Source organism: Podarcis melisellensis, assembly GCF_964234715.1.
Source record: "Podarcis melisellensis genome assembly, chromosome: 2".
In the NCBI taxonomy this organism is placed as follows: domain Eukaryota; kingdom Metazoa; phylum Chordata; class Lepidosauria; order Squamata; family Lacertidae; genus Podarcis; species Podarcis melisellensis.
In genome coordinates this window covers 117,882,770-117,907,678 of record NC_138529.1, presented here as the reverse complement: position 1 = coordinate 117,907,678, position 24,909 = coordinate 117,882,770, and the positions used below count along the sequence as shown (strand labels likewise).

The window sequence follows — 24,909 nt, the reverse complement described above, 5'->3', positions numbered from 1 at the left end:
CCAGAGGACAGAGTCAGAATTCAAAATGACCTGAATAGCCTAGAGAGCTGGGCCAAAACCAATAATATGGAGTTCAATAGGGAGAAATGTAAGGTACTCCACCTGGATAGAAAAAATGAAATGCACAGGTGGGGGACACTTGGCTTGACAACAGTACCTGTGAAAGGGATCTGGGAGTCTTAGTCGACCACAAGCTGAATATGAGTCAACAGTCTGATGTGGCAGCTAAGAATGCCAATGCGATTCTGGGCTGCATCAATAGGAGTATAGTGTCTAGATCAAGTGAAGGAATGCTACCACACTATTCTGGTTGGTCAGACCACACCTGAAATACTGTGTCCAGTTCTGGGCACCACAGTTAAAGAAGGATATTGTCAAACTGGAGCATGTCCAGAGGAGGGTGACCAAAATGTAAAAGGTCTGGAATCCAAGCCCTATGAGGAGAGACTTAGGGAGCTGGATTTGTTTAATCTAGAGAAGAGAAGATTAAGGAGTGACATGATAGCCATTTTTAAATATTTGAAGGGATGTCATGTTGAAGAGGGAGCAAGCTTGTTTTCTGCTGTTCTAGAGACTAGGATGCAGAATAATGGATTCAAACTATGGGAAAAGAGATTCCACCCAGGCGCCGTAATCCAGTCAGGGAAAAAGGGAGGCATACTATGTTTAGGGCACCGTTTCCAGCCCCTTCCCCTTTTCGGGGTGAGCATAGTAGATCCTAAAAAGGGCTCTCAGTCATGGATACAGCTGCTCGGCTGCTCAACTGCCTCATTCCTTGAGTCAGAACGACTGACTGTCCATGTGTCGGTTCATGACTAGGGGCTTCACATTCCTGCCCCCGTAGCCATTTAGTGATCACCATGGGGGGAGGGTTTGGGGGGCTTGGGTTGGGTTTTTGGGAGATGCCTGTGCGTGAATTTGTTTTATGTGTGTGGATCAGTGCACACTGACCAACGCACAGCCTTCGCAGTAGGGCTCTGTTCTGATGGCATGAGTACTCACGACAAACTGGTGGATCCTATCTGCTGCAGCCTTCATCCGCCTTCAGAACCGTTGTAACACACTGCTTGTTATCACCCGCCTGTTCTGCCGTTGAGGACTTCTTGGATCATTCTTTGTCTAGCTCCTTCCCTGTTATGTACTAAGCTTGGATCCTAGAACAATAGGCAAGTAGGATCCTAGAACGCAAGAACTGATTGGCTTGCAGGAAAAGATCAATCAGGCTCCTGGAGGGAAGCAGAATCAGCCAGTCAGACGGGATTCATTGTGTAAATAATGTATATAAAAGCCTGAGGTTTGGGGGGAAATTCAATCACTGTTTTACAAGCTGCAATAAAGAGCATGAAATCACTACAGGACTCTGAGCATACTTAGTTTTCTTTGACCTTACCACCTTGGGTGACCCTGCTGGGAGTACGAGATTCCCAACGGCTTCGCTCACAAGGGTCATAGGAATGTGCAAGCCCACTCACCATGACAAGTGAGAGAACCGAGATAGATTGCACTGAGCCCTGGTCTCATTAGACAAAGCATTCCACCAAAAAGGCTCTGGCTCTGGTTGAGGACAGCTGGATATGTTTTGGGCCAGGGACCACCAGTAGGTTGCTGTTAGATGAGCGTCACACTCATGGGGGTTGTATTGGAAGATAATTCCCACAGATAAGAAAGGTCACAGACTGTTTAGAGCTTTAAAGATTAGCACAAAAACATTGAACCTGATTCGATACTCCAACTGGAGCCAATCCAGCTGATGAACAACCAACTGAATGAGGGCTCTCCACAAAGTCCAAGTAAGAACTCATGCATCTGCATTTTAGACCATTTGGAGTTTCTAGATATCAAGGGTAGCCTAAATCTATCTATCTATCTCTCTCTCTCTCTCTCTCTCTCTCTCTCTCTCTCTCTCTCTCTCTCTCTCTCGCATTTATACCCTGCCCTCCCCGGCTCAGGTGTAATGCAAGTTAAAGTAGTCTAGTCTGCAGGTGACTACTGCATGGATCACCATGGCTAGGTTGGAAAGGGACAGGTACAGTACCGATCGCCTAACCTGACATAGATTCAAAAATTCCAGTTTGGCTAAATTTGTGACCAATGCCTCCATAGAGACAGAAGCATCCAAGATCACACCGGGACTCCTGATGGCAGCTACAGGTGACTATTGCACCACATGAAGAGCTGGGAGCTGGCAAACCAAACTGAAATTATTCTGGCCCAGCCATTGGACGCCCATCTTTAATGGATAGAGATTCAGCCGACTCCGTTTCCTCCATCCCAGCACAACCACCTAAAAATTGGCCAATATATCCAGGGTAGCATTTGGCCAGGGTCATGAAGCAGTAGATCCATGATGTTTGTGGTCAGATCTGTAGTTATGTACAAGATATTTGAATAAAGGGTGAATTTGGGGTTCCCCAATGCAAAAAGTGTGATGATCCATGAGGATCCGTGCTTCAAAACCACGTTTTTGGGCCATGGAGTGTCCAGGAAGCCGTGGATCCGGGTTTTTTTTTTTTTTTGGTGCAGGCTGTGCCCATGAACATGATGTCTGATTTAACAGTGAGTTTGGGTTGGCCCAATGCAAAAAGCTTGAGGATCCATGAGGTTCCGTGCTTCAAAACCACGTTTGGCCAGGAAGCCGTGGATCCTATATTTTTGTGGTGCAGGCTGTGCCCCTGGCCATGATGTGTGATTTGATGGTGAGTGTCAGGGAACTGCCATCGGAGCCAAGGGTGGCGCTGAGGCTCCCAAATGATGATGCTGGAGAGGGAACCAGCAGAGGGAGAGAGGACGCTTCCGCTGGGGAAGGAGATAGAGGTGACACCAGGGAGAAAGGGGAGTCCGAGGGAGCTGCGGAGAGAAGGCTCCAGGACTCTGCCAGTGAAACCAGCGGGGAGAGCACAGGCCCTCCTCTGGGGACGCCCACTCTGCGCAGACAGCTTTCGCGCAGAGAAGGGAGACGATGATTGGGTGTGAAAGAACTCTTATGTTGGAAGAAATTCAGGAAACGCCCACTGACGGATTCTTCCAGTGATTGAGACCGTCCCGGTGTACTGACTGTCCAGCCTGGGGTGAAAGTTTTGTCCAAACTACACAGCTCGGTGCAGTTTGCGCTTTACGCACAAGCAACCCCATACCCCCTTAGAGTGAGTTTGGTCTGATCTAGTGCAAAAAGCTTGAGGACCCATGAGGATCCGTGCTTCAAAACCACGTTTTTGGGCCACGGTATGGCCAGGAAGCCGTGGATCCGTGATTTTTGTGGTGCAGGCTGTCCCCTGGGAATGATGTGTGATTTGACGGTGAGTTTGGGGTGGCGCAATGCAAAAAGCGTGAGGATCCATGAGGATCCGTGCTTGAAAACCACATTTTTGGGCCACGGAGTGGCCAGGAAGCCTTGGATCCGTGATTTTCGTCGTGCAGGCTGTGCCCCTGGAAAGGATGTGTGATTTAACGGTGTGTCTGGGTTGGCCCAATGCAAAAAGTGTGAGGATCCATGAGGATCCGTGCTTCAAAACCACGTTTCTGGGCCACGGTATGGCCAGGAAGCCGTGGATCCGTGATTTATGTGGTGGATGCTGTGCCCCTGGACATGATGTGTGATTTGACAGTAATTTTGGGGTGGCCCAATGCAAAGAGCGTGAAGATCCATAAGGATCCGTGCTTCAAAACCACGTTTTTGGGCCACGGTATGGCCAGGAAGCCGTGGATCCGTTATTTTGTGGTGGATGCTGTGCCCCTGGCCATGATGTGTGATTTGACGGTGAATTTGGGCTGATCTAGTGCAAAAAGTGTGATGATCCATGAGGATCCGTGCTTCAAAACCACGTTTTTGGGCCACGGTATGGCCAGGAAACCGTGGATCTGTGATTTTTTGGTGCAGGCTGTGCCCCTGGACATGATGTTTGATCTGATGGTGACTTTGGGTTGGCCCAATGAAAAAAGTGTGAGGATCCATGAGGATCTGTGCTTGAAAACCACGTTTTTGGGCCACGGTATCGCCAGGAAACCGTGGATCTGAGTTTTTTGTGGTGGATGCTGTTCCCCTGGCTATGATATGTGATTTGACAGTGAGTTTGGGTTGGCCCAATGCAAAAAGCGTGAGGATCCATGAGGATCCGTGCTTGAAAACCACGTTTTGGGGCCATGGAGTGGCCAGGAAGCCGTGGATCCGAGTTGTTTGTGGTGCAGGCTGTGCCTCCGGACATGATGTGTGATTTGACGGTGAGTTTGGGTTGGCCCAATGCAAAAAGCGTGAGGATCCATGGGGATCCGTGCTTGAAAACCACGTTTTTGGGCTACGGTATGGTCCAGACAGGCGTGGATCCGAGTTTTTTGTGGTGGATGCTGTGCCCCTGGCTATGATATGTGATTTGACAGTGAGATGAGGATCCGTGCTTGAAAACCACATATTTGGGCCACGGAGTGGCCAGGAAGCCTTGGATCCGTGATTTTCGTCGTGCAGGCTGTGCCCCTGGACAGGATGTGTGATTTAACAGTGCGTTTGGGTTGGCCCAATGCAAAACGTGTGAGGATCCATGAGGATCCGTGCTTCAAAACCACGTTTCTGGGCCACGGTATGGCCAGGAAGCCGTGGATCCGAGTATTTTTTGGTGTAAGCTGTGCCCCTGGGAATGATGTGTGATTTGACGGTGAGTTTGGGTTGGCCCAATGCAAAAAGCGTGAGGATCCATGAGGATCCGTGCTTCAAAACCACGTTTTTGGGCTATGGTATGGCCAGGAAGCCGTGGATCTGAGTTTTTTGTGGTGCAGACTGTGCCCCTGGCCATGATGTGTGATTTGACGGAGAATTTGGGCTGATCTAATGCAAAAAGTGTGATGATCCATGAGGATCCGTCCTTGAAAACCACGTTTTTGGGCCACGGTATCGCCAGGAAACCGTGGATCCGTTATTTTCTGGTGCAGGCTGTGCCCCTGGACATGATGTTTGATCTGATGGTGACTTTGGGTTGGCCCAATGCAAAAAGCGTGAGGATCCATGAGGATCCGTGCTTGAAAACCACATTTTTGGGCCACGGTATGGCCAGGCAGGCATGGTTCTGAGTTTTTTGTGGTGGATGCTGTTCCCCTGGCTATGATATGTGATTTGACAGTGAGTTTGGGTTGGCCCAATGCAAAAAGCGTGAGGATCCATGAGGATCCGTGCTTGAAAACCACGTTTTGGGGCCATGGAGTGGCCAGGAAGCCGTGGATCCGAGTTGTTTGTGGTGCAGGCTGTGCCTCCGGACATGATGTGTGATTTGACGGTGAGTTTGGGTTGGCCCAATGCAAAAAGCGTGAGGATCCATGGGGATCCGTGCTTGAAAACCACGTTTTTTGGCCATGGAGTGGCCAGGAAGCCGTGGATCCGTGATTTTGTGGTGGATGCTGTGCCCCTGGCCATGATATGTGATATGACGGTGAGTTTGGGTTGGCCCAATGCAAAAAGCATGAGGATCCATGAGGATCCGTGCTTCAAAACCATGTTTTTGGGCCACGGTATGGCCAGGAAGCCGTGGATCCGTGATTTTTGTGGTGGATGCTGTCCCCCTGGCTATGATATGTGATTTGACAGCGAGTTTGGGTTGGCCCAATGCAAAAAGCATGAGGATCCATGAGGATCCGTGCTTCAAAATCACGTTTTGGGCCACGGTATCGCCAGGAAACCGTGGATCCGTTATTTTCTGGTGCAGGCTGTGCCCCTGGACATGATGTTTGATCTGATGGTGACTTTGGGTTGGCCCAATGAAAAAAGTGTGAGGATCCATGAGGATCCGTGCTTCAAAACCACGTTTTTGGGCCACGGTATGGCCAGGCAGGCGTGGATCCGAGTTTTTTGTGGTGGATGCTGTTCCCCTGGCTATGATATGTGATTTGACAGTGAGTTTGGGTTGGCCCAATGCAAAAAGCGTGAGGATCCATGGGGATCCGTGCTTGAAAACCACGTTTTTGGGCCATGGAGTGGCCAGGAAGCCGTGGATCTGAGTTTTTTGTGTTGCATGCTGTGCTCCTGGCCATGATGTTTGATCTGATGGTGACTTTCGGCTGATCTAGTGCAAAAATCATGGGGATCCATTAGGATCTGTGCTTCGGAACCACGTTTTTGGGCCACAGTATGGCCAGGCAGGAGTGGATCCGAGTTTTCTGTGGTGTAGGCTGTCCCCCTGGCTATGATGAGTGATTTGACAGTGAGTTTGGGTTTGCCCAATGCAAAAAGTGTGAGGATCCATGAGGATCTGTTCTTGAAAACCACGTTTTTGGACCACGGTATGGCCAGGAAGCCATGGACCCGTGATTTCTGTGGTGGATGCTCTGCCCCTGGACATGATGTGTTATTTGACAGTGAGTTTGGGCTGATCTAGTGCAAAAATCATTAGGATTCATGAGGATCCGTGTTTTTTAACCATGTTTTTGCGCCATTGCGGCACCACGAAACAGTGGATGCGTGATTTTTTTGGTTCCTCCTACAGACTAAGATGTGGTCTACAGTAGCATGGTGTTTTTATTTTGTTTCAATATAAAAATCATATGAATTCATGAGGATCCGTGCCTCGGATCCATGTTTTTGTGGTGCTGCAGCGCGGCAAAGTGTTGGATCCACGTTTTTTCTAGTCCAGTTTGTAGGCGTGCCTTCTAGGTGTGATTTGACATTGCTTTTGTTGGAATTATTTTTTAAAAAGTGGAGGATCCACGAGGATCCGTGTAGATCCGCCTTTTACGGAGACCCGCATATTTTCTCCTACTACGCCTAATAAGAAAGGCCTCTGATTTTTTAACAAACGTAATTTTAAACATTTTTCTAAGTTCCTTTTTTATAATTTCCCAGAAGCTCTTTACTTTTTTACATGTCCACGACATATGAAAATAGAAAAAAAGGACTTTCCATATCCTTACATTTCCAGCATAAATTAGAGGTATCTTTATACATTTTAGCAAGCTTACTGGAGTGAAATAGCATCGGTACATCATCTTCATAGAATTTTATTTTCATGAACTGCATGCTGTGAATTTTAAAATCTTTTCCCATGATTCAAGTGGTATATGTCTATTGCCCAGTGAGATTGAATATTCCAGGCTGTGTGCTCTTTTCCTGCTTTGATAAATGACGCACCAGATCACTGACTTACAACACACATCTACACACCAGACCTTGACCACAGCTCCAGGAGGTTTTTTCAAATGCGGACATTGCACTGCTTGTAGATATGCATCACAAATGGAAGAATTTTCTAATAGTAGAGGCTTTAAGTTTACCATCTGTTGCCACATGTGCAAATGCAATTCCACACACCCACACCCGCTCCAGGTTTCAGGCAAGGGCGATTTCCCAGCCCCTCCTGGAGATCGAGCCCAGAACCTTCTGCTGCACCCAAGAGCCACTTTCGCCTTTTAAGAGACACTACACTCAGAATTCACCAGCCACCGCGGATATCTGGGAGTTACCAGGATGAAACTGTCTCACCTGCTGCTGCTTCTCCTCTGCCCGGCTCAGGAAGAGACCTTCGGCCAGGGCCACCGCCTGGGAACTGGTCTCCGCTCCCTGATCCTTCACCCAGTTCTCCATCTCCGGGGGGAGGACAGCCAGGAATTGCTCCAGGACCAGCAGATCCAGGATCTGAGCCTCGGTGTGTCGCTCTGGCTCCAGCCACTCCCTGCAAAAGCGGTGGAGTCGGCTGCAAACCTCTCGGGGTACCTTGGCCTCCTGGTAGTGGGAATGCCTGAATCTCTGGCACTAGCAACTGAGCTGAGGGTGTCTACATCCAGGAGGGTCTTCATAGCTCCCAAGTGGGGCAGTTTGGGGATTGTCTCCTGCAGCCTCTTTTCCTATTCTTTCCAGGTTCTGCTTCAAGGCAAAGGCTGGCCAAGGGAGCGTGGACCACAAAGGGGCTGAGCCAGAGGTGGGGGAACCTCAGGTCCTGCTCTAAGCTGCTCTGGGCTGGAGCAGGATCCGGCCCCAGCCTCCCTGCCTGCTTCCTTCCATGCATTCTGTGAGATAGTGGGTGGACATATCAGATGACACAGAGGTTTCTGCAAGTAGCTCAGCAGGCCCGCTTTTATAGGCAGCCAGCTGTCAACATTGTAACAACAACAACATCCCAGGGTTTCCTGCCTAAATTATCTGATGTGGACCTGAGTGAAAACTATATGCACAATACCCCTGGTGGCCAGGGTGAGAACTTCAATACATAACACATCCAACCACTGCAGCCTCTCTTCTGCAAAAGTACCATGCACAAGGCAGGAGGGGTGCTTGCTTGGAGGACTAAGAGCTCCTCCAGTTTCCTGCCTCTCTAGGAATCCTGCACTTCATCTTTAACCCCTTGTAGACCAGGCAGCTGGGATGGAAAAAAATATCTCCCTTCTAGGAACTCTGATCTCTGCTTTGACAATGTTGCGACTTTTTAGACAGTGGTGAGAGGCAGTGTGGTGTAGTGGTTAAAGTGCTGGACTATGGCCTTGGGAGACCAGGGATTGAATTCCCCACCGGGTGGCCTCTCAGACTAGCCTACCCCACAGGGTTGTTGGTAGGGATAAAAGGAACAGAGGAAGAACCATGTATTAAAGGGACCCCTGACCATTAGGTCCAATCGCGGATGACTCTGAGGTTGCGGCACTCATCTCGCTTTACTAGCTGAGGGAGCTGGCGTTTATCCACAGGCAGCTTCAGGGTCACGTGGCCAGCACGACTAAGCCACTTCTGGGAAACCAGAGCAGGGCATGGAAACGCTGTTTACCTTCCCACTGGAGGGGTACCTATTTATCTACTTGCACTCTGGCCTGCTTTTGAACTGCTAGGTTGGCAGGAGCTGGGGCTGAGCAACAGGAGCTCAACCCACCGCAGAGATTCGAACCGCTGACCTTCTGATCAGCAAGTCCTAGGCTCTGTGGTTCAACCCACAGTGCCACCCGCATCCTAAAAACTGCATTTAAAACAGAATTCAGTTTTTAGCATTGCCTCCTGGATGAGGTTGGATTTCCTTTTGGGGTCTGGGGTTCAGCAGCTCTCTGCCCAGGAATTCCCAGGAAGGGATTCTGCCTTGTCAAGGGAAGTGAAAGCATTTTAGTGAACGACAGACATATGGGGGGAACCAGAGGACAGTTTCTAAGGAGGCAGTAGAGTTGAGATGTAAAATTTCCAAAAATTTTGAAGCCATGGGGGGGACGGGACGTTTCCCTCCGTTATTTTTTGGGGAAAAGGAAATTTTGAAAAAATTGGGGGGGAGGGAATTCAGTGTGGAGTAGTTTTACAAATTGTGTGAAACGCAGTGTATCTAAAAGTATTAGGCTTGCAATAAAACATGTAACCACCCCCTTTCTCTCAAAGGCATCAAAAAAAGCAAGAAACCATCAACATAAATAATAATGAAAATTGCCCCTTAGCACCAACAGCAAATAAAGTTAAGCTCCACCTCAATATTTAAGCTCCATGGAAGGCCTACCCTTTGAGTAGTGCTTTAAAAGCAACAACAGAAGACACAACATATACATGCAGTTTATTCTATCTCACTTTCTCAACTACTGCTATCATTTTCCATTTCTTCTTCCTCTTCCTCTTTGTCATTTTCCCCATTGACTTCTAAAAAACGGCTTTGTCGGGTAACGGGGGGACAGACTGTCTCCCCCCCATTTTTCCGGTTTTTTTCCCAGGCCTTCCCTTCTCTACTTGAGAACAGCTGGGGCAAAGCGTAAGGCAATTTTTTTGCATGCCAGGCCCAGAAGGAAGCAACATCCAGTTACTGAATAGTATGTTGCACTAAGGCTCAAATTCTGTTTGAAAGGAAAAGGAGTCTGTGTGTGTGTTTTTAAATGGAATTTGTTATTATATATTATAAATTGCATGGTGGTAAGAGAGCTTCTAAACAGTTTACAAAAATATACAACAGAACATTAAAATTATTGATAAAACACAGTTAAAAGCAGGTATTTAAGGGTATTCAAAAGATGATTAAAGTCAGCAGTGGTTAAAAGAAAGTAAATCGCATGCAGCTTCTGCATGTTCAGATGCGCTGGCCCTAACAAAAATGTTTTGAGCAGTTGCAGTGAGAGGACCTGCCTGGTGTCTGTCGGCAGGGAGCTCCAAAGCGGGGGTTCTGGAAGTCCTGGGGGGGGATGGAAAAAGGGGGGAGGCCACGTTTTTTCCTCTTTCCCTCCAAAGTCATTTTTTTCCAGGAAAAAAATGAAAATAAAAGTGTGTGGAATATTCAAACTACAGTGGTGCCTCGCAAGACAAAAAGAATCCGTCCCGCGATTCTCTTCGTCTAGCGTTTTTTTCGTCTTGCGAAGCAAGCCCATTGACAGCTTAGCGGATTAGCGCTATTAGCGGTCTAGCGGCTTTTAGCGGATCAGCTGAGAAGTGGCTTATCAGCGGATCAGCTGTTAAGCGGCTTAGCGCTTTAGGAAAAGGGGGGGAGCGGAAAAAACCCGCGGGAACTCGCAAGATTTTTTCGTCTTGCGAAGCAACCCCATAGGGAAATTCGTTTTGCGAAGTGCCTCCAAAATGGAAAACCCTTTCGTCTAGCGGGTTTTCCGTCTAGCAAGGCGTTCATCTTGCGGGGCACCACTGTATATCAAACAATATTTTTTCAATTTTTCCAGGAAAAAAGGGCTTCAGGAAAAAACCTGTCCCCTCCCCCCATATTTCTAGTTTTTTTCCAGGCCTTCCCATCGCTGGGCATGAGCAACAGGCATCCATTGGAGAATATGGATTAAGTTTGCTGGACTTTTACCTGCACTATCAGGTATTTCTGAAACCAGTAGGAGAACACTCCAATCTCCCAGGACATTCTATACAAGATCTGAAAGTCGCGGTCTTATTACAAAAGAATTTCAGAAATAGACTGGAAAGAGAAGTTGCTGAACTGCAACTTACTACCAAACTTAAAACCATGGAGAGACCTGGTCTGAAGAGAGACATTGGATTCTTATCTCATTATACATGATAAAGCTATTTTAGCCATCTCACCCCTTGTTTTTTTCCTGTAAGACCAATTGCAGGTGTTAACAGTCCTCAACAGGTTTACCACACCTATCAGCCAATCACCCATCTCCCAGCCCCCTTCTGAGTAATACCCCTCCCCACCTTCTCACTATATAGAAGGGTCTGGTGACTTCTGTTTCCGTGTATCTGAAGGGTTGTGCATGCACACAAAAGCTCATACCAATAATAAACTTGGATGGTCTCTAAGGTGCTACTGAAAGGAATCTTGTCTTATCTATTTATTTTGTTTCGACTACGGCAGACCAACACGGCTACCTACCTGTAACTCGGTATTTCATCAGCAGAGTTCCGTTCTGAAACATTGCCTTTCACTAGACTATGCAACAAGGAAACTGTCTCGCTAACACAGATGTATTTTGAAATGTTTGACCGCTCTTCCGTGCAAAACTGATGTATCTAAAAATTGTATTTAAAACATAATTTGGTTTTTTAATGTGTGCTGGATGAGGTTGCATCTTCCTCCTTTCCCAGATTATAAGATAAACAAATACCTGCACATAGCTGCATAGTGGATTTCACATTTCCAGAATGTGTATGTGTGTGGGGGTGTTACGGGAAATTCTAGGGGAGGGGAGAGAACACACAGCCCAAATAGATCCCATCAGGAACCGGCCACTGCCTCAATATTTCGGAGACATAAAACTGAAATCCCTCCTAGGCAGATGAAGGTGAAGAAACACACATCCTGGACCAGGGAGAAGCGTGCTAAGAGGACGGCATGCATGGCAAACCCTAACCATGATCAACTCCCAACTGGAAAGCTATGTCCCCACTGTGGAAGGACGTGTGGGTCCAGAATTGGCCTCCACAGTCACTTACAGACTCATTGGTTATTTGAAATAAAATTTTATTCATTTTTCTTTTTCATTCATTACATACATCTCAAAGTCTTAACCTTTACTATGTATTCCTTCTTCCCTCCCCTCCTAGGCTTCCCCAACTTCCCCTTCTGGTTTGTTACTCTTTTCACCCACCTTGCTACCTCCTAACAGAAAAAGTTATTAATAACATAACATCAAACCTAAAAACATAGAAGTAAAAACACCATATTTCTCTATCTTCTGGACATTTTCTAATACTAATAGTGTGAATGTTTATTTAAATCCTGCCTCAAGCCTATCAACTTTGTTTCTATAAATGGTTCCCATTGTTTTTCAAAGTCTCTGTTGTCCTTTTCTCTTAGTCAGTCTGTCATTTTTGCCAGTTCTACATCATCGTCATCATCATTTTTAATTTGTATACCACTTTTCTATCTTACAATACTCAAGGCGGTTTTCAAGCTGAAGAAACAAAAAAATGTACATCTTATAACAATCTAATGCAATACAAAAATGTGATAATAAAACATAACTTTAAAGTAGGCAACCTCCATCCAAAAAGTAACCAAAAAGTAATCCACTCAACAGTTACAATAATATCTAAACTGTAATCAATAAGACAATGGCAAGCCACGGTACATAAAACAATACAATACACATTGAGGAGCAGAGAGTGGGGCAAGGCAGGTGGAATGAGGCCTTGCCTGATGGAGTCTCTCCCCTCACAGTTCATCAACTTCTCCTGCCATAGTTCTTTACTTGGTATTTCTCCAGTCTTCCAATTTTGTGCAATCAACATTCTTGCTGCTGTAGTGGCACACATAAATAAAATCCTCTTTTTTTTCCTTATGTCTTGGCCTAAAATACCTAGTAAGAAGGTTTCTGGTTTTTTTAGAAAAGTTATTTTCAACATTTTCTTCAATTCATTATTTATCATTTCCCAATAGGCTTTTACCTTTTTACAATCCCACCACATATGATAAAACGTACCTTCTATTTCACATCTCCAACACTCTCTTTTCATTTTTATACATTTGTTCCAGTTTAACCAGTGATAGATACCATCTATACATCATTTTCATATAGGTCTCTCTCAATAGTATACAATCTGTAAATTTCAAATTTACTTTCCACAATTTTACCCAATCTTCAAATTGTATGTTATGGCCCATTATTTAATCATTACCAATTTTACTTCTTCGTCTTTGTTTTCCCACTCCAAAAGAATGTTATATGCCTTTTAAAAATAATTTTATACTTTCTTCTATCACTGCCTCTTTGGAATTTGGAAACCGACTATGAGATGCCTTTCTTATTGTCCTCTTTAAAGATATCCTTTAATTGTCTATGATGCAGCCAGCTTTGAAGATGTTCTTTTATTTCGTCATATTCTTTCCATTGCCTCTATTCCGGCCACTGCCTGGATATTTCAGAGACATAAAACTGAAATCCCTGCTAGGCAGATGAAGGTGAAGAAACACACATCCTGGAACAGTGACCTATTAACACTCTAGACACAGGCTGGAAAATACTATATTGAAATATTCTCTACTGTTCTAATGTCTCTCTCAACCAAAGGTGACACTCGAACTCAGAACGCAAGGGAGAAGCGTGCTAAGAGGAAGGCATGCATGGCAAACCCCAACCATGATCAACTCCCGCCTGGAAAGCTATGTCCCCACTGTGGAAGGATGTGTGGGTCCAGAATTGGCCTCCACAGTCACTTACGGACTCACTGTTAAGACTGTGTTCATGGAAGACAATTTTACTCTGCTACGCCAAAGAAGAATAATTTCTCTCTTGACTGCGTATTGAGGCTTATTATACAGTATATGTTTTTCAACAGCATTTGTTCATTGGAGCTGTGATCTGAGGGGCTATACCCTCATTGCAAAGATACGTCATTTACATCAGACGTCAACAGAATACCAGTGAATGCATTTGTGTCTATTAAAAATATCAGATCAATTCACACCAGATTAACAAATTTTGGGGATGGGAGAAATATTAAAGCAACGCTATATACAAGTGATGAATACATGGGAAATAACGCATGAGAAAAAAAATAGAACATAGCTATGTAAATCTAACTCTGATCAGGAGAATAATCTGCAACACAGCCACTAAAAGGAATAAAAATTCTAATGGAAGCAAATTCTAATTCTGAATACAATCATTGTTTTACTCTCTGTAGGAGTTATTTGATATGATTAAATATCTTCACACACTCCAACCTTTCTGTTTCCCTTGTACAAGTTTTTTTCAGATTAGTAAGGGAGTCCTTGTCACATAAGTTCTTTCCATATGCCAAACATTTCTAAGATTTCCTCCCTGTATGAGTTCTTTGATGCGACTTAAGGTGGCTACTCTCACTGAAGCTCCTTCCACACTCCTAACATGTATACGGTTTCTCTCCTGTGTGCAATCTTTGATGCAATGTAAGGGAGCTACCACGACTGAAGCTCTTGCCACACTCCAAACATTTATACGGTTTCTCTCCTGTGTGCAATCTTTGATGCAAGGTAAGGCTACCACTCTGGCTGAAGCTCCTTCCACACTCCGAACATGTATACGGTTTCTCTCCTGTGTGCAATCTTTGATGCAAGGTAAGGCTACCACTCTGGCTGAAGCTCCTTCCACACTCTGAACATGTATACGGTTTCTCTCTTGTATGAGTTCGTTGATGCAACGTAAGGTGGCTACTCCGACTGAAGCTCCTTCCACACTCCGAACATGTATACGGTTTCTCTCCTGTATGAGTTCTTTCATGCGACTTAAGGGAGCTACTGCACCTGAAGCTCCTTCCACACTCCGAACATGTATACGGTTTCTCTCTTGTATGAGTTCGTTGATGCAACGTAAGGGAGCTACCATGACTGAAGCTCTTTCCACACTCCGAACATGTATACGGTTTCTCTCCTGTGTGCAATCTTTGATGCAATGTAAGGGTGCCATTCCGACTGAAGCTCTTGCCACACTCCAAACATTTATATGGTTTCTCTCCTGTGTGCAATCTTTGATGCGAGGTAAGGTTACCGCTGAAACTGAAGCTCTTTCCACACTCCAAACATGTATATCGTTTCTCTCCTGTATGAGTTCTTTGATGCGACTTAAGGGAGTGACTCTGATTGAAGCTCCTTCCACACTCCGAACATGTATATGGTTTCTCTCCAGTATGAGTTCTTTCATGCGACTTAAGGGAGTGACTGTGACTGAAGCTCCTTCCACACTCCGAACATGTATACGGTTTCTCTCCTGTATGAGTTCTTTCATGCGAATTAAGGGAGCTACTGCACCTGAAGCTCCTTCCACACTCTGAACATGTATACGGTTTCTCTCTTGTATGAGTTCGTTGATGCAACGTAAGGTGGCTACTCCGACTGAAGCTCCTTCCACACTCCGAACATGTATACGGTTTCTCTCCTGTGTGCAATCTTTGATGCAATGTAAGGTTGCCATTCTGACTGAAGCTCTTGCCACACTCCAAACATTTATACGGTTTCTCTCTTGTATGAGTTCGTTGATGCAACGTAAGGGAGCTACCATGACTGAAGCTCCTTCCACACTCCGAACATGTATACGGTTTCTCTCCTGTGTGCAATCTTTGATGCAATGTAAGGGTGCCATTCTGACTGAAGCTCTTGCCACACTCCAAACATTTATACGGTTTCTCTCCTGTGTGCAATCTTTGATGCGAGGTAAGGTTACCGCTGAAACTGAAGCTCTTTCCACACTCCAAACATGTATATCGTTTCTCTCCTGTGTGCAATCTTTGATGCAAGGTAAGGAAGCTACCACGACTGAAGCTCTTGCCACACTCCGAACATGTATATGGTTTCTCTCCTGTATGAGTTCTTTCATGCAACTTAAGGGAGTGACTGTGACTGAAGCTCCTTCCACACTCCAAACATGTATATGGTTTCTCTCCTGTATGAGTTCTTTCATGCGACTTAAGGGAGCTATTGCACCTGAAGCTCCTTCCACACTCCGAACATGTATACGGTTTCTCTCTTGTATGAGTTCGCTGATGCAACGTAAGGGAGCTACTCTGACTGAAGCTCCTTCCACACTCCGAACATGTATACGGTTTCTCTCCTGTATGAGTTCTTTGATGCAGTGTAAGCAAGCTACCACGACTGAAGCTCTTGCCACACTCCAAACATTTATACGGTTTCTCTCCTGTGTGCAATCTTTGATGCAAGGTAAGGCTGCAACTGTAGCTGAAGCTCTTTCCACACTCCAAACATTTATATCGTTTCTCCCCTGTATGAATTCTTTCATGCGAGGAAAGGTAGTTGTTGCGACTGAAGCTCTTGCCACATTCCCAGCATTTATAAGGTTTGTTGCCTTGATGAGTTTGTTGATGTGTAGTAAGCCCATTGCTGCGAGCGAAGCTCATTCCACACTCCAAACACGTATGCTGTTTCTCCCCTGTATGAGATCTTTGATGCGACTTAAGGTGGCCACTCTGACTGAAGCTCTTTCCACACTCTGAACATGTATACGGTCTCTCCCCTGTATGAGATCTATGATGCACAGTAAGGGCACTACTGTTACTGAAGCCCTTTCCACACTCCAAACATTCATGCTTTTTCTCCTCTCTGGGAATTTGGTTTTCACCACCCTGAGACATACAAGAGTCACCCTCCGGCTTCTGCTTTCGTCTCCCCTCTCGCTTGCTGCCTCCATCTTGAACCCTCAGATCCCTTTGCTCTTTGGATCCTTTCGGTGACATTTCTGATTGTTCCCCTTCTGCCAGCATCCCTTCAACATCTCCTGATGGAATAAAAAGGCAAACTGATGAAATGCTAAAGGAGTGTCTTCACCCCAATCATTCAGTCAGGACACCGAGATCCAGGTCCCAGGGCCTTGTGGCAGTTCCCTCACTGTGAGAAGAGAAGTTACAGGGAACGAGGCAGAGGGCCTTCTTGGTAGTGGTGCCCACCCTGTGGAATGCCCTCCTGTGAGATGTCAGATAAATAACTATACAACCTTTAGAATACATCTGAAGGCAGCCATGTAGAGGCAAGTTTTTAATGATTTATGCTTTATTGTGCTTTTATATTTGTTGGAAGCCAGCTAGAGTGGCTGGGGCAACCCAGTGAGATGTGTGGGGTACAAATCATGAAAGTATTAATATTAGTATTATTATTTATTGAGTTTATATACCTCCCTATACCCAGAAGTCTCAGCGTGGTTCTCAGGAAAGATCACAGAATAAAAACAACAATCCAATAAAACCCCTCCCCAAAAAGTCACATTTGAAAATGGATATAGGATGTCAAACATATCAACCAAAAGCCTGTTTAAAAAGGAACCTTTTTGCCTGGCATTTAAAGGTGTATAATGAAGGTGCCAGGAGAACATTCCTGGGGAAATGCATTCCACAGATGGGGAGCCACTGCAGAGAAGGCCCTGTTCTCGTGTTGCCACTCTCCGGATCTCTTGAGGAGGAGGCCCACGAAGGAGGGCCTCAGAATATGATCTCAGGGTTCGGGTAGGTTGTTTTTTTAAAAAAAAAATTATGTAGATAACCAGGAACCAAACTCAAACAGTGAAACCCCCCAGGCGGCCGATACATTGGGTGTACATAAACAATAAAAACATATTCAAATCAACCATATGTACAATTCTATATATATATTAAACTCCACACTCCCTAGGATTTTAACATTTAATCACCCCATATTGTTCAAACCTACCCAAATAATTCAATATCTTCTAAAACCAGTCCTCCTCTTTCTCACTGACCTTAAACCCTTTCATTTTACGTACCTTCACAGTTAGGTATTCTAAAAAGATAATATTATTCAATTCTCCCCTCCATTTGTTCACCCCTGGCTCTTCTCCATTTTTCCAATTATTCGCTCTAACCTGTCTAGCTGCAATTACCATCAATTTTACCCATTTACATTCCTCTTTTGTTTTTAACCCGGTGCTACCCAAGCTAATAAGAACCATTACCGTATTTTTCCTTATATAACACACAGATTTTTTCTCCCAAAAAGGAAGGGGAAATGTCTGTGCGTGTTATTGAGCGAATGTGTGGTCCCTGGAGCCAAATGGTGCGAGGGGAGGCAAAAAAAAAATCAGGCAAAAATCAAATCGCGCGTCTCCTAGAAGGGAAACCTGAAAAGAGGAAGTGGCTGCTTTCCGGCATTCTGCCTCAGGGTCTTACTGCCCACCCACCTCTGTTTCCTTGCTGTGTTTGCTCAAACGGAACGAAGAGCAGGGAAAGCCCCTCCCCTCCAAGCAAGCAGAGGGGAAAGCAGAGTGAAAACATGCAGGAGGGAGAGAGAGAGAGAGAGAGAGAGAGAGAGAGAGAGAGAGCGCGCGCGCTGGCTGGCTTGGGTGGGTAGGTGAGGGGAAACTTTTGCCTTCCTTTCCTTCCTCCCGTTTATACCCCTCTCCTGCATTCTTAGCCAGCTGCTTCTCTGCACACCCCTCTCCTGCTCCTTGTCCCTTCTGTATTTTTCCTTCCCTCCCCACTTAAAATGTGGTTAAAAAGCATGGATCCACATGGATCCTCAGGATCTTTGCATTGAGTCGCCCAAATTCACCATCAGATCACATAGCATGTCCATGGCTACAGCCTGCCCCCCCAAAACCACGCACCCACTGTTGCCTGGGGCTGCAATGGTGCATAAACGTGGTTAAAAAGCATGGATCTACATGGATCCTCAGGATCTTTGTATTGGGTCAGCCCAAATTCACCATCAGATCACATAGCATGTCCATGGCTACAGCCTGCCCCCCCCCCCAAATCACACACCCACTGTTGCCTGGGGCTGCAATGGTGCAAAAACGTGGTTACAAAGCATGGATCCACAGGGATTCTCAGGATTTTTGCATTGGGTCACCCCAAATTCACCATCAGATCACATGTCTGTGGCCACAGCATGAAGCACAAAAATGATACATCCACTGTTTCATTCAGAATGTTTTTTCCCTTGTTTTGCTCCTCTAAAAACGATGTGCGTGTTATGGTCAGGTGCGTGTTATAGAGCGAAAAATACGGTAATTTAGTTATTTCCACACTTCTACCCACAATTCCCAATATTTCTATACCAATCTGTTTCCAAAACTTCTTAACTAATGGAGAATCCCACCACATATGACTGTGCGTTCCCATCACTCCACATTTCCTCCAGCAATTCTTACTTCCACATTTTGTGATATGATACAACCTTACTGGTGTGTAATACCACTTTTGTACCAGCTTCAACCCCTGTTCCTGGATTATCCTAGAGGTCGCAACAAAGAGTGATTGCTGAAAAATTCTTTCCCAATCTTCATCTAAAATCTGTTCCTGGATATCTAACCTCCAATATTCTTTCAAACTTTCCTCTGGTGATTTCCCCATATATAATAACACATTATACAATTTTGAAACCATTTTGGCCCTATCTAACCTATATTCTTTCACTAATTCTTTGAAGGGTGTAATAATTCTTTTACCACATTCTTTAACTTCTTCTTACTTCAACTGGGAGGAAAGTTGTTTTTTCTGTAACCAATTAATTTTGTTCCAAATTCCACTTTCTTCTTCCATCGTACCTTCTATTTCCCAACTTTTCTCTATATCCTGAATTGAGATCTCCTTTAATTTATCCCCTACCTCTTTTGGGATGAGCTCCCGTAACGGGCCCATTTTATCATAATACCACATTTTGGTAAGGGGAGAAAGATCAGGAAAAAGCTTCCTTCTCCACTTCTCCCATACCCAAATGGACCCCATAAATGTTGATATTTTTTCTACTCCCTTTTTCCTTTTCCTCCTATCAAATCTTCTTATTTTCCCTCAAACCGAATCATAAGATGTCTCAACTGGCAAGCTTCATAATATGAAACCAAATTGGGAATCCCCCATCCTCCACCTTGGGTTCTATGATACCTATATCTGCCGGCCATCCTTGGTTTCTTGAATGCAAAAACAAACCTATCGATTTTCCCTTGCCACCCCTTCAAAATCCATTCCAGTATGTGCCAGGGTAATACATAAAAAAGACAGGTTAATCTGGTTAACAAAACCATTTTAACTAAGGCAATTCTTGTACTAATTGATTCCTTCCTTTTCTCCCATATTCTCAACTTCGACTGAATACCGCCCCAAATTTCTTTATAATTTCCCCCTTCATTTTTGGAGGGGGAAAAGTGTGTCCTATAGAGCAAAAAATACGGTAATTCGTTCCGGAGGTCCGTTCTTAACCTGAAACTGTTCCTAACCTGAAGCAACACTTTAGCTAATGGGGCCTCCTGCTGCTGCTGTGCTGCCGGAGCACAATTTCTGTTCTCATCCTGAAGCAAAGTTCTTAACCTGAGGTACTATTTCTGGGTTAGCGGAGCCTATAACCTGAAGCGTATGTAACCTGAAGTGTATTTAACCCGAGGTACCACTGTGCCCAATAATTCAGAGACTTCTAATTGAGTTTTATGTTCCACATTAAAATCACATTGGTGATTTAGAAAAACTAACTTTTAACCCTGATACTTTTGAAAATCCTTGCAAAATTCTTTTTAATGGCCCCATTGGGGTCTCTAGGTCCTTGACCATCATCATCATATCATCTGCATACATTGTCATTAACTCCCCCTCTGCTCTTCTTTCCCCCGGGATTTCAAATCCTTTAATCTCATTATTCTTTTTGAGTTTAATTGCTAATGGTTCCAATGCATAATGAGCAAGGGAGAAAGTGGACATCCTTGCTTTGTACCACTTAGCACCTAGGCGTACCCCCCTGCCGACCCACCAATTCCTACCATTGCTTTGGACGCTAATGCCACAGGCTCACCCTCCAAGCAACCTTGGACAAAAACAAACCTTCCATTCTTATCTCTTAACACCTTATTCTCCACAAAGTCAACATTGGATTTAATTACTATTCCCACCCCTCTACTTTTCAAAGTTCCAGAAGCCATAATTTTTTCCCCCTTTTACAAAGCCAGGGAAATTAACCTCCCTCTTCCCACCCCCCACTATATGTTTCTTGCAAAAAAAATAATCATCAAATGTACTTCCCAGTCCTCACTCGCTTCACCTGATTAACCAAACCTCTAACATTAAGAGCTTTACACACAATATTCACATTCTTTATCACGTCTAGCCCAACCATCTCACTTCTCCTTTTCCCTCCTTTTGTACCATACCCACCTGGAGGTAAACCCAACCCCAACCCCAACCCCAACCCCAACCACCATCCCCAACCACCATCCCGACTAACCCTACTGTGAGAGCCCTACCCTTTCACCCCCACAAAAAAGTCCAGGAAAAAGAAACAAGAGAATAACTGTGTGCCGCCAAACTGTGTTCATACGCAAAACTTAGGTTCATAAGGATAGAAGTATTGTGGTCCTGAGCCATTTAAGGCTTTATAGGTCAAAATTTGCACTTTGAATTGGACCCCGTAACTAACTGGCAGCCACTGCAGTCAGACCAGGATGGGTGTAATATCCTCGAACCGCCTTGCTCCAGTGAGGAACCTGGCCAGTAAATTATGCACTCGATGAATTTTCCAAATTGTCTTCAGAGCCAGCCCTACGTATAACGCATATCTATATCTAACCTTGAAGTTCCCAGAGCATAGACAACGGTAAATAGGCTATCTCTGTACAGATAGAAGCTTAGCTGGGCCACCAGCCAAAGCTGATGGAAGGCACTCCAGGCCACCTTGACCCCAAGCCATATGGGGAGCCCAAGGAAGGTCCCCCACCTGCCAGAGTTGGCCTGCAGGAAGGAGAAAGATCTGCCCCACCATTGGGAAAAGATGTCCTACTCCCATACAAAGGGGGGAAGACCTATAAATGAATCATCTTAGCTGAATTATATAAAGAATGCATTAATTATGGGAAATGTAAATATAATATATACTCAGCCCATCTGGCTGAGTTTCCCCATGACATCTGATGGGAGGGTGTTTCACAGGGAGGGCACCCCTAATAAGAAAGCCCTCTGCCTGGTTCCCTGCAACCTCACTTCTCGCAAGGAGGGAACCGCTGGATCTCAGTGTCCGGGCTGAACGATGGGTGTGGAGACGCTGCTTCAAGTATACTGGACCGAGGCCATGTAGGCCTTTAAAGGTCAGCACCAACACTTTGAATTGTGCTCAGAAACGTACTGGGAGCCAATGCAGATCTCTCAGGACCAGTGTTATGTGGTCCCTGCGGCCACTTCCAGTCACCAGTCTAGCTGCTGCATTCTGGATTAGTTGCAGTTTCTGGGTCACCTTCAAAGGTAGTCCCACGCAGAGCGCATTGCAGTAGTCTAAGCGTGAGATAACCAGAGCATGTACCACTCTGGCGAGACAGTCCGTGGGCAGGTAGGGTCTCAGCCTGCGTACCAGATGGAGCTGGTAAACAGCTGCCCTGGACACAGAATTGACCTGCGCCTCCATGGACAGCTGTCAGTCCAAAATGACTCCCTGGCTGCGCACCTGGTCCTTCAGGGGTAAAATTACCCCATTCAGGACTAGGGAGTCCCCCACGCCAACCCGCCCCCTCAAAACAGTACTTGTGTCTTGTCAGGATTCAACCTCAATCTGTTAGCTGTCATCCATCCTCCAGACACTCACACAGGACCTTCATCGCCTTCACTGGTTCCCATTTGAAAGAGAGGCAGTGCTGGGTCTCATCCGCATATTGATGGACACCCAGTCCAACCCCCCTGATGATCTCTCCCAGTGGCTGCATGCAGATGTTAAAAAGCATGCAGATGTTAAAAAGCATGCAGATGTTAAAAATGAATCATTTTAGCTGAATTATATACAGAATGCATTAATTATGGCAAATTTAAATATTATGGGAAATACCCTTTGCAAAAGCGCGGGCATTAGGAGAAATCTACACCAAAATGCTGACCAACTTTCAAGAGGTTGAAATAATTTAAAATAAAATTCTTTAAAATTAACACTATTTAAAAATAATAACATGTGAAAATCTGGGTAAATTGACGACTAGAAAAAGGAGACAGAAAAAAACTTACATTGAAACGGGGGTATTATGGGAAATATATGGGAAATACCCTTTGCAAAAGCGTGTGCATTAGGCGAGATCTGCACCCACCAAAATGCCGACCAACTTTCAAGAGCTCTATTTAAAAATAATAAGATGTGAAAATCTGGACAAATTGATGACTAGAAAAAGGAGACAGAGGAAAAGAACTTACCTTGAAAGGGTTTGCCTAATGGGTTCTTTTTCATCCCTCCCCACACTCCCTCCAGCTGCGCACCCCCCCGTCTCTCCCCCTTCATAATACATAATACATACGACCCACCTCCAGCGCCTCTGCGAGGAAGGACAGCCGCCGCCATGACAGGTATCTCTCTCTCCCCCCCCCCAAGCGGGACAGGAAGCGGAAGCCGCTATTCTCCCGGCAGCCTTTTCTTCCTCCGCTCTAGGAATCTCAGCTCTGTCGCCGCTGCTCTTAACCGTTTCGGAGCCGAGCGGCAGGAGCCTCTGGGCTTCTCCGGGCAGAGAGCGAGGAGAGGCGCTGGTCTCGCCTCCGGAAAGACCCGCTGGATCAGCTGCACGGAAGCCCTAAAACGTTTTCTAAACTATTTATTATTATAATTATTTTCAATTTTCAAAATAACGTTTTTCCTTTTGGTACACAGATATCCAATCCAAATTTGCAATAACTGACTCCCCCCCCCCGTTTCCATTCCCCCCTTTTATTCTCCTTGCATATAATTACTATATATATCCTCAATTAATTTCAACTTCATTCCCCTCTCCTAATTCTATTTTTAGTTCATAAATGTTACATCAAACCTGCTAATGTTTTGAGGTTTTTACAGTGCTCTCTAAAATAGTCTATAAGGCTTTCCCATTCTAGATTGGATTTTTTCTCATCTTGGTGCCTGATCTTTAGGGTAAGTTTAGCCATTTCGGCAGAGTCCATCATCTTTCCATTCTTCTTTCATTGGCACCTTGTCTTCTTTCCACATTTTCCTATGTGGTGGACGTGTAAAAAAGGAAAGAGCTTCTGGGAAATTTTTAAAAATTCTTAAAATTACATTTGTTAAAAAAAAACAGAGGCTTTTTTACTAGGTGTAATAGGAGAAAAAATGCCAAGGAAGCAGAAGAGACTGTTTATTTATGTGATTACAAGGTCCAGAGGCTACTATCCCAGACGTGGTGGAAAGAAGTAAAGGTCCCAAAGAAAGAAGAATGGATAACTTAAGATGATTGACTATGCCGAAATGGCTAAACGTACCGATCAAATGAGAAAAAATTCAATCAAGAATGGGGAAACTTTATAGACTATTTTAGAGAACATGAGTTTGTTGATCTCAATGGTCACCTAGTCCAACCCCATATGTGTATATATGATAAATATGTGGGGCTGGTAGTTTCCTCCTCTCCACTGAGATGTACAGAGGCAATACTGAGCCACCCACCTGGAAGGCTTAAAAAAGAGGATTGTATAAATTCAGGACTAGGCTGTCGGTGGCTACAAACCCTGATGTCTATGTTGTATTCTTAACCTGAGGTACCACTGTATTATCTACAGATAATGTCTGGCCGAGGGTACCGGCATACAGGTCATGTGATCAAGCCGTTTCCTGCGAACCAGAGCAGCGCATGGAAACGCCGTTTACCTTCCCGCCGGAGCGGTACCTATTTATGTACTTGCACTTTGACGTGCTTTCGAACTGTTAGGTTGGCAGGAGCAGGGACCAAGCAACTGGAGCTCACCCTGTCACCGGGATTGGAACCACCAACCTTCTGATCGGCAAGTCCTAGGCTCTGTGGTTTAACCCACAGCGCCACCCGCGTCCCATTTTATAGGTTAGGCAATTGGTTTTTTATGGGGGTTGTTTTGATTTTTATTATGTATTTTGTGGTTTTATATCCTGATTTTATTCTGAGACCCCTGGGTATAGGGCGGTATATAACAAAGATGGGAATCAGAAAAATTTGGGAGCCACTGTGTTAAAAGGGGAGGGGGGCACAGATTGCATTTCAACTTTACTGCGTTATTTATGTTCCTACCTTGTCAATGGGCTGGGCGAGGGGTGGGTGGGTATATGGGCAGCTTCCATAGAGTCGTTGAGTTGGAAGGGACCCCAAAGGTCCTCTAGTCCAACCCCCTGCAATAGA

The 24,909-nt window shown here is 45.2% G+C and overlaps 1 protein-coding gene across 1 annotated transcript; it reads right to left on the bottom strand.

Moving 5' to 3' along the window:
* Positions 1-13,897: 13,897 nt before the first annotated feature.
* On the bottom strand, positions 13,898-23,133 carry LOC309363240 (uncharacterized protein; the record flags this gene model as incomplete). Its single annotated transcript, XM_081899345.1, has 3 exons — positions 23,081-23,133; positions 15,520-16,587; positions 13,898-13,920 (listed from the first exon to the last, which is right to left on the bottom strand). The coding sequence occupies exons 1-3, from the start codon at positions 23,115-23,117 to the stop codon at positions 13,898-13,900; spliced, it is 1,128 nt and encodes a 375-aa protein (XP_081755471.1). The 5' UTR covers positions 23,118-23,133.
* Between the last annotated feature and the right edge of the window lie 1,776 nt (positions 23,134-24,909).